This window comes from Pavona decussata, unplaced genomic scaffold (genome assembly GCF_977016875.1).
Source record: "Pavona decussata unplaced genomic scaffold, jaPavDecu1.1 SCAFFOLD_51, whole genome shotgun sequence".
Lineage (NCBI taxonomy): Eukaryota > Metazoa > Cnidaria > Anthozoa > Scleractinia > Agariciidae > Pavona > Pavona decussata.
In genome coordinates this window covers 5,747,820-5,764,869 of record NW_028145473.1, presented here as the reverse complement: position 1 = coordinate 5,764,869, position 17,050 = coordinate 5,747,820, and the positions used below count along the sequence as shown (strand labels likewise).

General features: G+C 37.8%; 1 protein-coding gene across 2 annotated transcripts; it reads right to left on the bottom strand.

Annotated features, from left to right (window-relative positions):
• Positions 1-159: 159 nt before the first annotated feature.
• LOC146481237 (proto-oncogene tyrosine-protein kinase receptor Ret-like) lies at positions 160-15,778 on the bottom strand. 2 transcript variants are annotated; one of them, XM_085108920.1, is made up of 12 exons: positions 15,463-15,761; positions 13,586-13,756; positions 11,321-11,491; positions 9,881-9,995; positions 9,230-9,444; positions 7,888-8,072; positions 4,710-4,793; positions 3,952-4,116; positions 2,919-3,133; positions 2,761-2,801; positions 1,492-1,588; positions 160-1,419 (listed from the first exon to the last, which is right to left on the bottom strand). In XM_085108920.1, exons 1-12 carry the CDS (start codon positions 15,626-15,628, stop codon positions 1,236-1,238), a joined length of 1,809 nt encoding a protein of 602 aa, XP_084965046.1. In that variant the 5' UTR covers positions 15,629-15,761; the 3' UTR covers positions 160-1,235. The 2 variants fall into 2 exon arrangements, with proteins under 2 accessions (XP_084965046.1, XP_084965047.1); XM_085108921.1 differs by lacking the exon at positions 11,321-11,491 and having other exon boundaries at positions 161-1,419; positions 15,463-15,778.
• Positions 15,779-17,050: the final 1,272 nt, after the last annotated feature.

Below are 17,050 nucleotides of genomic sequence, written 5' to 3'. Positions count from 1 at the left end.
CCTTAGGAGCAAATCCCTATATAAAAACAAACATTCAATCCCTTAGAATTATACGAACGCTTAGTAGTTTTTTCTTGAAATAACTCTTTGAGTTGGACAAAACAGAACAAACCCGAACAAATTCGTTTCAGTTCTGGCTCGATTTCACGAGCCCAAGAGGGTTGACTTTCAATTTTCATTCGACTCGTGTAACAAAACTAGTCACCCAGAAAAACCTGCAACACTATAAATATCCTGTACGACTCTTCCCCTTTCTAAGAAACAGCACTTAATAAACATTAGATTGATTTAACGTTCAACGCAATCCTAAAGCGTTGGATATTCTCTGCTCCTCCTTTACTCGTGAGGTTATATACCGTAACAGTAGACTAACGGGGTAGATTGTCCGGAAACAGGCTCAGAAGATGAAGACTTTTCTTTCTGATATTGTTCTCATGTTTTATTATAAGGCGTGAATGAAATAAACCTCGTGAGTGGACGCAAGCGTGACAATTAAAATATAAATCGAGCGAGAGTAGCAGCGAAATGGCGCACGAAAAATTCAATAAAATTCTAATAAGAGCAACGGCTGAAAGTTGACCAAGTTTTTAGCCTTTTTGTCTGACAACCGAAGTGTTTCTTAAGCCTTAAATTTGCTCGGACCTCATTGTAACAGCTTATAATTTAAAACAAACATCTGTTTGGGCATTTTTTAAAATATCTCGATTTATGCAAATCGGGGGCATTTGGTTTATTTGTGCTTAATTTTCAGCCGTTGTAAAATACAAATATTTAACAATTATTGGACGAGGCTGAGCAAAATATTTGTCAGTGGCGAGCAGATCAATTGTTTGGCAAATAATTTATCTGCGAGACACTGACAATTCACGATATTTTGCAATAACCGAGATCAATTATTGTTTCATCATTCGATCACCGAGCTTGTTTTTCAAAACTTTTTTCGGGAAGCGCGCGCTGCCTTACCTTCTCAGGTGAATAATTTATTTTGTAGACACAGTCCACCGTTCAATAACAAAATGTAGACATTAACAAAGCTGAAGAATTTTAGGAATGATTCTAACTGTTTTTTTGATCAACTAAAGATGTCAAATCACTCTCTGACAGCTCAGGGAAGCGATCTGCCATTTTCACGCCATCCTCGTTCCCAGAACCTACGATAAGGTCAGCGGTTGGATCGTAATATTGGGGACGAAAATGTTTTCGAAACGAAGTCTTCCGCTTAAAAATGTAGTTTTTTACAAAGCAGTTTCCTCATCGCTCTCGCTGTCACGATAAGGTGCGTGACAGCACTGATTTGCGTTACTCAGATCCAAGTACGAGCAATGATGCAACAGCATTTGTTCCAGTTGTTCACTTATGAAGGTGAACGAGGGCCTTTCAACTGGCTTTTCCCGCCAACACTGCTGCATTAGCTCATACCTGTCAAAATAAATGACATGTGTCAATTGTGAGAAGATAATCGAGGGATACAGAATCAAACTGAGGCCTCACATTTCTTCGGAGCACATGTCTGGCTTGCCCATCCTGTATCCATTGTTCAGTGCTGTAGGAAGCTTCTGATTGGTGATAGTTGGATAAGGGGTGCCACCTTGGTAGAAAAAAAATATGATATCGCGGATTAATTTCAGGTTTATAATCAGACAGACTCGTTTTGTGAACTATATAATTACTACTACATGTTAGCACCTCTCAAGTTTTTGTTTTTCAGCTAAGAAAGAAAAATGATCAAATACCAATTGACACCCTCAAATCATTGAGACATGTAGAATTGAGGACCATGTCTTACCAAACTGGAAGGTGCAGCTCCAACGAAATTGGAGCTTTGGGAAATATATTTACGATAAAACGCAAATCACAGGCAATTAACAGCAACTAACGGACCTTCAAATCGGAGTTCGACATTGACTAAGAAAAGGAATAATGCTGGGAGTTGACTATTCAATATTATTACTGGATTATTGTTTAATGCAATAACAGGGATTTGATTGACTTAGCGACCATAGTGTATGAGCCACTGTACAAGAATTAACAATTCATAAATAACTTTTAAGAGCCGTTAGTTTTTCTCATTCTAACTCTAGCCCTGAAGAAGACTAGTTGTAGTAGTTGAAATATTGGCCTAAATAAATAGGCCCTTTGCCGTAGTGTCGGGCCCTGCAATCAGTTTAGTGTTTTGTTTTTTTTTTTACACGTAAATTGACGTCTGGCACGTGCATTTCTACTATCCGGCAACGAAATGTTTATTTTGCGTTGTGTGGCTCCCTGCATCCAAAAGCATTTGCTAGTTAATTCCCAGGACCCGATTGTTCGAAAGCCGATTAACGTTAATCCACGATTAAAAGTTAACCGAGGTTGTCAGCTCGCTTGCTAAGAATGTTCTTCAATGCTAATTTCAAGCTAATGGTAGAGAAAAGTCTTCGTCAAAACTGAGGCACAAAAATCTTTTGGCAAAATGTTTATTAATTAGTAATTAAACTCGAGTCAAAGTTCACGTTTATCCAGGATTAGCTTAATCGCGCTTTGAACAACTGGGCCCAGAATTGTGCCGAATTTAGCGCGCGATTATATTCGCTACTTTCGGACGAAGAGTAGCCAATAGGACGCGCGAGAAACACTATCACTGGTAATCACTACATTTGTAATATAGACTGAAGTGGACTATTCAGACAAGAGTGAGTAATTAAAGCATATTCTCATTTAAAGTTGGATTGAACTTCCGTTTAAATATAATCAGCTGATGCATTGAGCCAGTCCTCCCACCTATTGTTCCTATCTCCCAGAGTAGAACACCGTATGCCCACCTATAAGTAGGAACAGAACAATTATGATTATTCGTTCCATAAATTAATATGCACGACATAACAGCCTGAGACTTAATGAGATAACAAAACGTAAGAAGTTGCCAATTAAAGGCTTACACGTCACTTTGGACGGTGAAAACGTGATCGTGAATGGCTTCCGGTGACATCCATTTGATCGGTAGCTTTCTGGATTTCTTGCAACTATAAACCTTCTCCTCGTAGACGTAACGTGACAAACCAAAGTCTGCTACCTTGACTAACTTGCCATCACACACAAGCACATTTCTCGCCGCTATGTCACGGTGAACAAATCCTTTGCGTGACAAGAACTCCTAAAACAAGAAAAAACATAACTTGCCCGTTCTGAAGTTCGAATGGAGACTGGGGACGAGTTTTTAAATTTACATTTAATCAGAATTTAGAGTTCATCACGAGAAAGATCACATTAATTTTAGACAGTTTACTAAGTTTGAAGTTCTGTCGTTCTGCCTTTCAAAAATCGGAAAACTTAGATTTGGGTGACGGCATCTAAGAATGGAATTTGGGCGACCTTTGGCAGGTCACAGCCTGGTTACTACGCAATGAAACATGATCATGACCAAACTTGGCGAAGTGATGAGATTCATTTGACGCAATTTTTACGATGTGTAAACTAGGGCCCAGTCCCTTTATGAACTTCGGAACGGGCAATTTAAAATGGTCAACTAATCGCTGTTGGAACTTTATTATATATATTAGTATATTATACCCTGAATAGAAAAAAAAAACAGCGAATTTTCAAGGGACATTGAGCAACGATGAGGGTGCCATGCCAACAAAAACATTACCAAATAAACAAGAGACGAAAATGGCTCTACAACTACGTTATACATTTTGGTATATTTCCGTAACTTTCTTTGCAAATAACAATACAAAAAATACTTGTTGGCGAATGCTTTGTTACAACCACTTTTCTTCAAAAATGCTGAAATTAACATATTTCAACTCTTCGTATGTCAAGAACGAGTATGGTTGCCCCCTCTCTTCATTTCAATTTTGTGATAAACAGAGATAGTTTGGTCAGTTAACCAAATTTGAAAAAAATCCTATTATCACTTCTATTTTAGAGAAACGTCCCTAAGGTCCTATTTTTCTGGTTGTCCTTCCCTACCATTCCTTTTGCTATCTGCCATGCAAATGTCAGTAGGTCAGCGGGCGTTAGCTTTACATCGTCATATACACCATCATTATCTGTCACCAAAAGCTTGTGACATCCACTCTCTTTTTTGAAAGTCCTATGTCCTGTTAAAGCACAATTATGTTCATCGCTGGAGCACTGTAAAGGGAAAAATGCAACACTAAATTACAACACTGAGGGGATTTTCTCACCTTAAACTTCAAAACAGAAGTACATCTTGGGGTTTGAATAAGAAAGAAAAAATAGTTAAGAGACAAATAGGCGTATGTAATGCTAAAACGGATTTCAGGGGCCGTTAATAATTTTCAGTGAAGAAAGGGGATTACAACACTGACCTTGTAAAAATGATTTTTAACTGTTTTCCCAACACAATTGATTTTTTACTCTGGAAACCACTGATTGTCTTGTTTAGGGGTTTTAGAGCGAAAGGTCTATTTGCCAACTACACAAACTGTAGTGTCCTTGTAAAATATATTTGGCCATTTTCGAGTTGCTATGAGTCTCATTATGAAAGCGAGGCTAAGTGCAAAGTTTTTTGATATGAAAATTATTTTTGTTTGCACATGAATAAAATATAATTTTCATTATGAGGTACAAAGCAACTCGGAAATGGCCTATTCCTTTGTTCTTTTGGTTCATCATCCCCAAGAAGTTTACTTTAATGACCGGCGTGCACAGAACAAATTATAATTAAAATACCAAACATAAAGAAGAAAAAAAAAGCATAATACGTCATATATTGTTTCATTTATAATTCCCATGTTTTGATATCCTGTGTTACAAAGTGCACCATCTCCTTCAGCGGCTTGTATGATCTAAAGGCAAAACAAATGGGCCTCGTCTTCAAACTGAGGTAATAATGAACTCAGAAATGTCCTTCTGAGCAAGAAGTAACCTTGAATACGTGGATGACTATCGACCACATGAACTATTCTTATAACAAGTCTACGTTGTAGTGCGTTGACCAATAAAAAAGCTGAGTGAACAGCTTTGATCATTTTCTCTTTTCTCCTCTCAACTTAATTAACAGGTGACTTGCAATGGTTTCTAGCACTTTGTTGCTTTATTGCTGAAAGGTATGAGGGTGAACAGATGGATTTTAAAACTCGTCATACCACGCATGTAGCTAGTGCCAGTCCCCAACCAAGGGCAGAGTCGGAGTAAAAAGGGGCAGAACGGAGATATTTAGTTTTCATATTACCTGACGTAAGCACTTACCATTTTTTTTTAAATAAAAGATCTTCTACTTCTACTGAAGAAAATGGATAAAAATGTACGTGATTATGACACCATGGCTTCTATAAAAATTCAAAGTTTTGCGCCCTGGCCATTTTAAGCTATTGGTACCGTTTTTAATTTTCAAACGTGTACGCCTTTTGAGTTGAGGCCTTTTTTCTGTTCTGATTACGTGACCTTCCAAATATGGTTGTGACTCTAAAATCTTGAAATACCTTTAAATACAAAAAGTTGTTCAAAACAACTGCCTTGAAGAAGTTAGGGTTTCCAAGAAGTGACGATTAGAAACTTTCCATAGCAACAATATTGCAATTAAGTGAGTCCCCCTTAAGCGAGTATAACTCACAAACAAGTTCGATGAACCTCATTTTTTACTTTCGAATTTAACTAGCACGTCAAGACGAAACTTTTTGCAAAATTTAAACAAATTATAAGGAGGTGTTCAGAGCCGCATCTTCCCTTTTTCAGTGAACATTTAAGGTGGCCCAGAATCTCCTCCAACACTCCTTTTAACTCGTGAGTGCGCGCATGCGCAATGAAGGAGTTATAGCGATGGTTGACTTTTTGACTTGGTTGGTTGGCTGGTTGGTTCTGTCGTTAACGTTCGGGCATGCGCAGTGAATGAATTTTAAATTCAATTAGTGGGGAAAACACACGAAAATTTTCTGTTCACGGCGCATCAGGATATTCTCATTCAATCTGTAGAGAATAATTTGACAATCATTTTAGTGTAAGAATGGAGATTTTTCGTCGAATCTGAGCAAAGCTATAGGTTTTTTCGTTTTTTTCCACAAAGTGCGGCGTCTTCTAAGAATTTAAAAATAATTGAATTTAACAATAATTGAATTTAAAAATAATTAAATTTAAAAATTCAATTACTGAAGTGTCGGCAAGATCTTTGAATAAACAACACGATTCTTTATATAGCATTTACATGACTTGCGTTAATGTATGTTTAGCACTAGTGGCCTTATTTGTTGTAGGCCTCACCGACTTTTTAACCTATCCTCTCTTCGCGATTGAACTGACTGAATAGTTTTACTCAGAAATATTGTGTGATATTGCGTTGCGCTACTTGAAAGTTTGCCGCCAAAAAATATTCCCCGCCAGAAAATGACTGGCTGAAAGAAGCACACTTAACTGATAAGTTCACTGCTAATAGTAACTTTTTGCATACATGAAAACTCGACATCTTTCATCATATTTTTGCTTCTCATACAAAAGTATTATATCAAGTTCATTAGTTTGCTGAAAAACATTAGTTTGGCTGTCAGTTTTCACGCGAAAGCGGAAAGTGCCATGTCACGCATCAGTTACGTCGTAAACAAAATTATGCAAATGTCTGGTGAAATCAACTGTATAAGCTCCAATTAGCTTATTGAAGATTTAATCCTTTACTGATGAGATACACACGAGTTTTATAAACATACACAAGCGCGCGGTGCTAAAATAAAAACAAAAATAGCGGTAACTAAAGTGATACCGAAACGAAATGAAGCTAAATAAACGAAATGAATGCAAATAAACAAAAATTCAAGTTGGTTACCTCATACAGTAAGAGAATCCCGGTAAAAGAAGCAAAATGCACCGATAAATATGACCTCTGATATAAACTTTCCGATAGAGCACATGGCAAGTCAAAAAAAATAAAAAGGCGCTACTGAAGAATTATGGGAAAGCAGGCCCGCAATACTTGCAAAGTACGAATGGATCCTACATCAACAATTTTAGATTTTTTCGGCTTTCAGAGAGGTTTCAGGGGAAAAAAAATATTTCATTTGCGCAGTTTACACCTGGTAATTTATGGGAAAGCAAAAGGACGCGGTCGATGAATTTTCATCAACTGTTTAATACACACCGGGTAGAATTTAGAAAAATGCATGTGTACAGGATCAAAACCTTTTTGGTACACTCATTGAATAATGAAGCAAAATACAGACAACTAGCTTTCATTGAAATAATTCTTATTTAACAAGAGTTAGCCATATTTCAAATTATTTTTACTTGAAGATTGTGTGGACTAAACTCCAAAGGAAAAATTTTACGCATTTATCCAGGGCATGAAATGTAATGCGACACTTTCAACAGATTTCCCTTCGCGAGATCAGCTCGGGCAAAAGACAAAGTAGCCTGCGTAGCTGGAGGTTTTTATGGGTGGGCTCACCGGAAAGCCGGGCACGAGGGCCAAAACGATTTTTTTAGTACAAGAATGGTTATTTCTCGTTACATAATCGGGCAAAGATATAATTTCTTTTAGCTTTCAAGGAAGTGTTCGTAGCCGTCTTAATTTCAATTACTGATGTGTCATCTGCATTCACGAGTTGGCTCACAGGAGCCTTTGATTAAACATTGCAGAAAGTTCTTTCTTCACAAGGTGATTACAATTCGAAAGCAACAAAATGGGGGAGGGGGGGGGGCACTGAGCTCGTTTATTAGTTACATTCACTGAAAGCTAAAATTAAGGCTGTTTTAACTGGTTATATTATTTCTATGGTAACCTACTAAGTCTAAAAATGACCATAACTTGTGTGCCGACGTTTAAGCCGTTGTCTGTTACCATTATTGTAATATTCACTGATAAAGAGTGGTGATCCGTTGTGATCATTCGAGCCACCTAAAACTAATTTGAAAATGAGACTACAAGATCAATACGGATTCTAACCATTCTCTCACCTGTTCTCGTCTTTGCTTGAGATATTGACGTAAATCACCATACTTAGCAAACTCGACCACCAAAAACATGGGAACTGTCACAGTACAACAGGCTAATAAGTTTAAAATGTTACGATGATATCCAATTTGCTTCATGAGTTTTATTTCCTCAAGGAATTCTTGCTTTTGCTCTTCCGTGGAACCATCTAATATAAGGTGGAATGAAATTGAGAAAGAAACGGCTTGCCAGTATTGGCTCTTACGGCATTAAAGCTTAACAAGTGAATCTTAGCTAACTAATCACGGCTCAGAGCAGACAACTAGTAGATAAGTAGCCATCCACCATCTAAAATATATCCCAGCCAAGAGATTTTATTTCTTGATCAACCAGTAACGTTGTTCCCTATTTTAACAGGTAGGGGAAGAAGTGTAATGTATTCATTTTGGCCTCCCGACTATGATTCAACTAAAAGCTGCCAATCGAATCAGTTTGTCCGAAAACCTCCCCTGGGACAATTTTTGGTGTCCAAGAAATATTCCAAAGAGGGTTAAGAGAGATAGGTGCTAAAACACCAAATTTTTGTTAAGTCATTATTTGTACATAAAAATCAGTCCTAAGGTCGTTTTTCGACACAGCAAGTTCACTGGGGACTTAAAAAGTTATAATGAAATAAATGTGATGGTATATTTCCAGCCTGGTAAATGAATGAGAATGATGTAGTATTCCAGAAAGTGATACAGGCATACTCGGAAAAAAGAAATCCGAGTGCTCCTATCAGGAGTCGAACCTAAGACCTTCCGATTACTAGTTCCGATGCTCTACCACTGAGCTACAGGAGACTCGTTGGAGCTAAGGCCATTAAACTAGGTTCATGGGACAAATATTCTGCATATTGCTAGGATTTAAATGTCGAACGTGTGGTAAATGAAATAAATGTGTTGGTATATTTCCAGCCTGGTAAATGAATGAGAATGATGTATTATTCCAGAAAGTGACACAGGCATACTCGGAAAAAATGAACCTAGTTTAATGGCCTTAGCTCCCACGAGTCTCCTGTAGCTCAGTGGTAGAGCATCGGAACTAGTAATCGGAAGGTCATAGGTTCGACTCCTGATAGGAGCGCTCGGATTTTTTTTCCGAGTATGCCTGTGTCACTTTCTGGAATAATACATTATTCTAAAAAGTTATACTTATACTTCTCAATTTCGTCACTTTTTGGCCCTACACCCCACTGGAGAAAATTGCGTCTAATCTAATTTATGCAATCTAACCAGTGAAATTGTGTCTAATCTAACTAATATTTCGTGTCCGTTTGAAAGCAAGTGAGAATCAAGGCACAAATTGAAAACAAGTAAACCTTACTTCTTAGCATTTTCACGGCAACTCTCAGACCACCTTTCTCTTCTTTTGCCTCTTTTTTGCTCCATTGAGTTGAAATTTTTCTTATGTTAATAACATCCTTTTGCCTCAAAAGTTCCCCACTGTACACCTTCCCAAAAGCTCCTTCTCCAATAATCTTACACAAAGAAATGTCATCAAATAGGACTTCCCACTGGTCGGGAAACTCGGAACTTGCCCTGAAAAAAATGTGGGGTCAATTCCAACCTTAACCCCTGCAACAGGGTGTGATAAGTAAGAATGCTTTCCATTTGAAAGAACAGGCCGGCCTGGGGGAGCAGGGATGGTTCAGTGGTGAGAGCACTCGCCTCCCACCAGTGTGGCCAGTGTTCGATTCCTGGTATTGACACCGTATGTGGGTTTAGTTTGTCGTCGGTTCTCATCCCTACTCCAAAGTTTTCTCTCCGGGTGCTCAATCCGATTTCCTTCCCTCCACGAAAACCAACATTCCCAATAAAATTTAAAAAAAAATTTACCAAATTATAATTCGACCTGGAAAGTCTTGATCAAAAGCGACTCTATGGAAGGCACTGAAATTTTCATTTATTTTATTTCATTTTTTTAATCGGTGAAGTGATTTAGTGAAACTACGTTTCAACCTTTTTTGTAACTTACCGTCGCTTTTTAAGGTATCTGATACGAAACCACACTGATCCAACCAAACATAAGAGAAACAAGCAACAGCTTCCAAGTATTAGTGCTAGTAAGGCCTTTCTATCAGAGTTTTGGCCTTAAAGCAAAAGAGAAAATCGTCACTGATCTGGAGCAAACTTTATGAATCCTACCTTAACCGGGTTGTTTCTTTTTCTTCTGAGGCTCCCATAACTCCGTAACTATTACAGGTATGACAATAACAATTGCAGTATAGATATTACAGACAAATGATTTTTTTAGGTCCACAGAGATTAGAGATGACGTAATATTTCCTGGAGATTACGTCACAGATGCCAAATGGCCGCCATCTTGGATACGCCATCTTGGATTTCGGGATTTCCTCAAAACTTCAGAAAGCTCAGAAAATATCGTAAACTTCTAATCAAAATTACTAAAAATGAGCTAGGCAAATAAAATACTGTTTCTGCAACAAAACAAGAAAACAATACTAAATCTTATACTTGGCGTTTTATTGACATGACGAACTAAAATCACTGTTGAAGTAATGACAATAAAAATGAAAATATCTGCCATCTTTAGATGTTGATGTACAACAAACATTTTCCCTAACGGAGCTCCACTGTTAGACTTTCAAAGAAATAGAAGTACGTCAGTAGTTCTATTTCTTGACAGAGCAAGTAATTTAATAAAGATTTAGTCGATTATGATGGCTTTTCTTGAGAAGTTACCAATAGCACTTATAGTCTGAAATAGAAGTTCCGTTATAAAAAAGGTTTCCCCAGGGTAATTAAAATTTTGTACAGGATTCCTTAACGTGTAATATGCAGTAGTTGAAAACCTAAAGCAGGTAAACAGGCCAGAATAGTCTGTCTCTAGAAGCTCATAATGGGAAACGTTTTACTGTACCCCATAAACCTGTTATATTCTGTATGACTCAAATTTCTGCAAGGCTGGACTGCGTAGAAAACTTAACACGACACCGACATGAAAAAGACCAAACCGAGAATTAACAGAATGCGGAAACCGTGGAAAGCTGCTTCGAGCTGGTTGGCTCTCGTCAGCACGGTGTAGCATAGCAAAAGTAGAACACCAACGCGAGTCGAGTGTTCTACCAAATGCACGTGGTAGCCGATTTCGGATGGGCCCAAGTTCAGACATCCGTCCACGTCATAGCGCGTGACTACGAACAATGAACAAAAGAACTGAAACATCATTTCGCTGTCGCAATAAGTTAAATTGGAAAAGCAAAACATTCCTTCACATGTACATGGCCAAATCATGTTAAAAAGTACAGCATATCGGATCTAAAAAGATCTACGGACCAAAACATAAAAGCAAACAATAAGCAAGGAGCCGCACAACGAAAATGCTGTAGGTATACGCAGGATCTGTAGTTCACTGTAAAAATAGTTTCTAAACTTAATTAAAAAAATACTTTACCATCGCATTTGTGCTGATTGCATTTTTCGCTCGACACATTCATCCCAACACAATCCTTTCCTTTCCATTTAGGGCGTGGCTCGGTACATGTGCGAGCACGTGTTCTGTTTCCACCTCCACACGTCGCACTACATGATTGCCATGGAGACCACTGACTCCAGCTGCCATTTACTGTGAAATGGATACAAAATAAACGAAATGAAGTATCACACTAGGTCGAGATGTGAAAAAGAATCCAAAACAATTTAAAAGTTATTCAGTTTCAAAGTAACAGAATTCGCCCACCCCTCCCCCCGGTTTACATAAGGTCAACACACGTTGCCCGGTGTGTTCCCCGTAACCCAATGACTGTTAAAGCTGTGACAATGGCATTTAGCGTACAAATATTACGGTCAAAGATGTTTCCTTTCAGCTCTTAAACGAGAAATGATGACAGATTTTGCCTGTTAATTACGTAATGAATGCCAAATAGCGGCCATCTTGGATCCACTATCTTGGATTGCTGGATTCGTCAAAAGTTCAGGTAAACGCAAAAAATTGAAGGAAAGTAATGAAAAGAACACTAATATGAGCTAAAATAGAAAGTCACTGTAAGAGAAAAACTTTTTTTTTAGAATGGGATTTTTCATTTGCTGGAAAAAAAAATGGCCTGTCAAAAATTCCCCGCACTGGCAACATGCAAGTCAACGAAAAAATAACCGACCGCACCCAATTGTTCCCACATAAGTTTCATGGCGTTTACACACATATTGAAAAGGTTGTTCAGGTTTAAATTCGCCGCAGGCCAAATACCTCCCAATCTCCCGATCTCCTATCGAGATACGGTTAACATTTTTCACCTTTTATCTAGAACTTTCTAATTTAAAATTCTATTTAAAAATCCTTCATTACTTTCAGCTCATTTTGTTCAATTAATGTAATTTTCTAAAAATGAAAAAAATCAACCGGTGGATCCAATATGGCCAATGGCGAGTAAATGACGTCATATGGCGCCAATCAGTATTAATCAGATGTCAATTGAAACTGTACAAATAAAATTCATCGTTTTGTAATTTTTCTTTGATAAGAGACAATTACGCCATCTACGACAGTTCAAAACCCATAATAGTTAAATCGAGTGGAATTGTCTGCTTTTGGAAGCCCGTAATAGAAAAAGTTTTCCTTTATCACTAAAACGTGGAATACTTTATAATGCACGGTTTTACAACGGTTTGAAGTAAATTTTCTAAAATTATTAAGGAAATACTTTACTATCGCATTTGTACTCTACTGAACATGAGATGTTCCGTCTCTTATTACTCTCGCCCATTCAGCTTCCTGTGTTTTTTTTCCAGTTGACGATGAAATATATGAAATTCATACATTTGAACTGCGCGTCTCAAATCATTAATAATTCATAAAGCCAAAACAAAAGCAAATCACTACCGTGAAGGAGGTTTAAAAATGTGATCTTAGTTATATTAAAATTTTGTGAACCTTTGCTTCGAATTTCTCTAAGAATTATCAATAGTATGAGAAGCTATATCAAACACTCAGAAGAGTGTTTCCTCCTATTTCCAAACATGTGAAAGTTGGTTTAAAAAAAAAACTCGGCTGCGCCTTGTTTTTCCAACCTTCTTCTCGGTGTTTGGAAATCGGAGGAACACTCTTCCTCGTGTTTGACAAATTACGTGAAAACTTAAAGTAAAGCAGGTAAACAGGCCAGAATAGTCTGTCTCTAGAAGGGAAACGGGAATGGGAAACGTTTTACTGTACCCCATAAACCTGTTATATTCTGTATGACTCAAATTTCTGCAAGGCTGGACTGCGTAGAAAACTTAACACGACACCGACATGAAAAAGACCAAACCGAGAATCTGCTTCGAGCTGGTTGGCTCTCGTCAGCACGGTGTAGCATAGCAAAAGTAGAACACCAACGCGAGTCGAGTGTTCTACCAAATGCACGTGGTAGCCGATTTCGGATGGGCCCAAGTTCAGACATCCGTCCACGTCATAGCGCGTGACTACGAACAATGAACAAAAGAACTGAAATATCATTTCGCTGTCGCAATAAGTTAAATTGGAAAAGCAAAACATTCCTTCACATGTACATGGCCAAATCATGTTAAAAAGTACAGCATATCGGATCTAAAAATATCTACGGACCAAAACATAAAAGCAAACAACAAGCAAGGAGCCGCACAACGAAAATGCTGCAGGTATACGCAGGATCTGTAGTTCACTGTTTTAAAATAGTTCCTAGACTTAATCAAGAAAATACTTTACCATCGCATTTGTGCTGATTGCATTTTTCGCTCGACACATTTATTCCAATACAATCATTTCCTTCCCATTTAGGGCGTGGCTCGGTACACGTGCGAGCACGTGTTCTGTTTCCACCTCCACACGTCGCACTACATGGTTGCCATGGAGACCACTGACTCCAGCTGCCATTTACTGTGAAAGGGATACAAAATAAACGAAATGAAGTATCACACTAGGTCGAGATGTGAAAAAGAATCGAAAATAATTTAAAAGTTATTCAGTTTCAAAGTAACAGAATTCGCCTACCCCTCCCCCCGGTTTACATAAGGTCAACACTCGTTGCCTGGTGTGTTCTCCGTAACCCAATGACTGTTAAGGCTGTGACAATGGCATTTAGCGTACAAATATTACGGTCAAAGATGTTTCCTTTCGGCTCTTTAACGAGAAATGATGACACATTTTGCCTGATAATTACGTCATGAATGCCAAATAGCGGCCATCTTGGATCCGCTATCTTGGATTTCTGGATTCCTCAAAAGTTCAGGAAAACGCCAAAATTGAAGGAAAGTAATCAAAACCACCAAAAGAACATTAATATGAGCTAAAATATAAAGTCGCTGTAAGAGAAATAATTTTTCTTTTTTTAGAATGGGATTTTTCATTTGCTGGAAAAAATGGCCTGTCAAAAAATGCCCGCACTGGTAACATGCAAGTCAACGAAAAAAATAACCGACCGCACCCAATTGTTCCCACATAAGTTTCACGGCGTTTACACACATATTGAAAAGGTTGTTCAGGTTTGAATTCGCCGCAGGCCAAATACCTCCCAATCCCCCGATCTCCTATTGAGATACGGTTAACATTTTTCACCTTTTATCTAGTACTTTCTACTTTGAAATTCTAAAAAAGAAAAAAATCAACCGGTGGATCCAATATGGCCAATGGCGAATAAATGACGTCATGTGGCGCCAATCAAAGTATTAATTAGATGTCAATCGAAACTGTACAAATAAAATTCATCGTTTTGTAATTTTTCTTTGATAAGAGACAATTACGCCATCTACGACAGTTCAAAACCCATAATAGTTAAATTGGACGAAATTGTCTGCTTTTGGAAGCACGTAATAGAAAAAGTGTTCCTTTATCAGTAAAACGTGTAATACTTTATAATTTACTGTTTTACAATAGTTTGAAGCACATTTTCTAAAATTATTAAGGAAATACTTTACTATCGCATTTGTGCTCTACTGAACATGAGATGTTCCGTCTCTTATTACTCTCGCCCATTAATTTTCTTGGGTTTTTTCCCAGTTGAAGATGAAATATACGAAATTCATACATTTGAACTGCGCTTCTCAAATCATTAATAATTCATAAAGCCAAAACAAAGCAAATCACTACCGTGAAGGAGGTTTAGAAATGTGATCTTAATTATCATAAAATTCTGTAAACCTTTGCTTCGAATTTCTCCAAGAATTATCAATAGTATGAGAAGCTATATCAAACACTCAAAAGAGTGTTTCCTCCTATTTCCAAACATGTGAAAGTTGGTTAAAAAAAACTTGGCTGCGCGTTGTTTTTCCAACCTTCTTCTCGGTGTTTGGAAATCGGAGGAACACTCTTCCTCGTGTTTGACATATTACGTGAAAAGTTAAAGTCTGGATAAAGGGAGTAAGTCTTTACAGAAACTGTGATGCTTTTCATTGATTCTTTGGTATTATGAACTGGTAAATTGGCCATCGAAAAGAGACATAAAAGCTAACGTTTGGAGCGCTTGCCCTACAAATACACCCAGGCTAAAGGCTTGAAACTTCATCGTTTACATCTCTTTTCGGTGGCTAATTTACCTCAGCTGTTAAAACAAACATTTACTTTAAACACGGGTTTTGATGACTGACCTTGAACAAACCGGTAAACAAAGTTGGTCCATTTCATTCCAACGCCATTATTGCAATTGTCCGATTTTCCATGCCTTTTGTACGTCAAACTACCATTCACTCCACTCCAACACTCGTGAAGATATTGAATACCGAAATACCTGAAGCCGTACTCTTTGCTAACCATTTCAGCGCAAGCATGAATAACTGCCGTGATGGAGGCATTATATCTCGATATGTTGAGGAGTTCTTTGAAACTGTTGATCCATCTAGAAAGAGCACGAGGTCTTCTTTTATCTTTGAAGCAGCCGACTGGCTCAAATGAGTCAATAATAGTTTCATCTGCGTGGAAAGCATTGAGAGAATAACAAGATAACTGTTTAGTTCAGGGCTAGTCAATGGGGGAGCTTTTATTTCAGCAAACACTTCAAAACTACCTCTAAAGATTGCGGGGTTTATTTAAATCACTCAGCATTTCATAAATAGAATAGCATTTGAGACTTAGCCATGTTGTCACAAACGTATGTCGCCTTTCTTAATCAGACATTCCCTGGTCCATTCCCTCGCTACTCTTGTAGTTCCTTAAAGCGCATGCATGAATGATTGCCTTGATGGAAGCAATACTACTCGATGCGTTGAAGAGTTCTTCGAAACCTTCGATCCAGTTATAAAAAGCCGAGGTCTTTTTTATCTCTAAAACAGCCGACTGGCTCAAATGAGTCGATAATTTTTTCATCTGCGTAGAAAGCATTGAGAGAATAACGAGATAAGTGTTTAGTTCAGGGCTAGTCAATGGGGGAGGTCTTATTTCAACAAACACTTCAAACTAACTCTAAAAACTGCAAGTTTTATTTAAATCACTCAGCATTTCATAAATAGAATAGCATTTGAGACTTAGCCATGTTGTCACAAACGTATGTCGCCTTTCTTAATCAGACATTCCCTGGTCCATTCCCTCGCTACTCTTGTAGTTCCTTAAAGCGCATGCATGAATGATTGCCTTGATGGAAGCAATACTACTCGATGCGTTGAAGAGTTCTTCGAAACCTTCGATCCAGTTATAAAAAGCCGAGGTCTTTTTTATCTCTAAAACAGCCGACTGGCTCAAATGAGTCGATAATTTTTTCATCTGCGTAGAAAGCATTGAGAGAATAACGAGATAAGTGTTTAGTTCAGGGCTAGTCAATGGGGGAGGTCTTATTTCAACAAACACTTCAAACTAACTCTAAAAACTGCAAGTTTTATTTAAATCACTCAGCATTTCATAAATAGAATAGCATTTGAGACTTAACCATGTTGTCACAAACGTATGTCGCCTTTCTTAATCAGACATTCCCTGGTCCATTCCCTCGCTACTCTTGTAGTTCCTTAAAGCAGAAGTTATGAACTAAGAAAAGGTTTTTGCTCTTTCTTAGTTCATAACTTCTGCTTTAAGGAACTACTAGAGTAGCGAGGAAATGGACCAGGAGAACGACGTAAACGTCCATTCCTCCTGTAAAGACCGCAACAACGATCAAACGTTCCACATTTTAAATTCGTTAATACAATAAAAGACAGGAAGAAAAATGGCGAAAACAACCAAACAGAGAAAACGGATAAAACGGAGAAA

Coding starts and splice junctions, on each gene's coding strand:
- LOC146481237 (XM_085108920.1), bottom strand. CDS start 15,628: ATGGTTAGCAAAGAGTACGGCTTCAGGTATTTCGGTATTCAATATCTT. Junction 13,757..15,462: donor TGTTTACCGGTTTGTTCAAG/GTCAGTCATCAA, acceptor TCCCTTTCACAG/TAAATGGCAGCTGGAGTCAG. Junction 9,445..9,880: donor AGATACCTTAAAAAGCGACG/GTAAGTTACAAA, acceptor CATTTTTTTCAG/GGCAAGTTCCGAGTTTCCCG.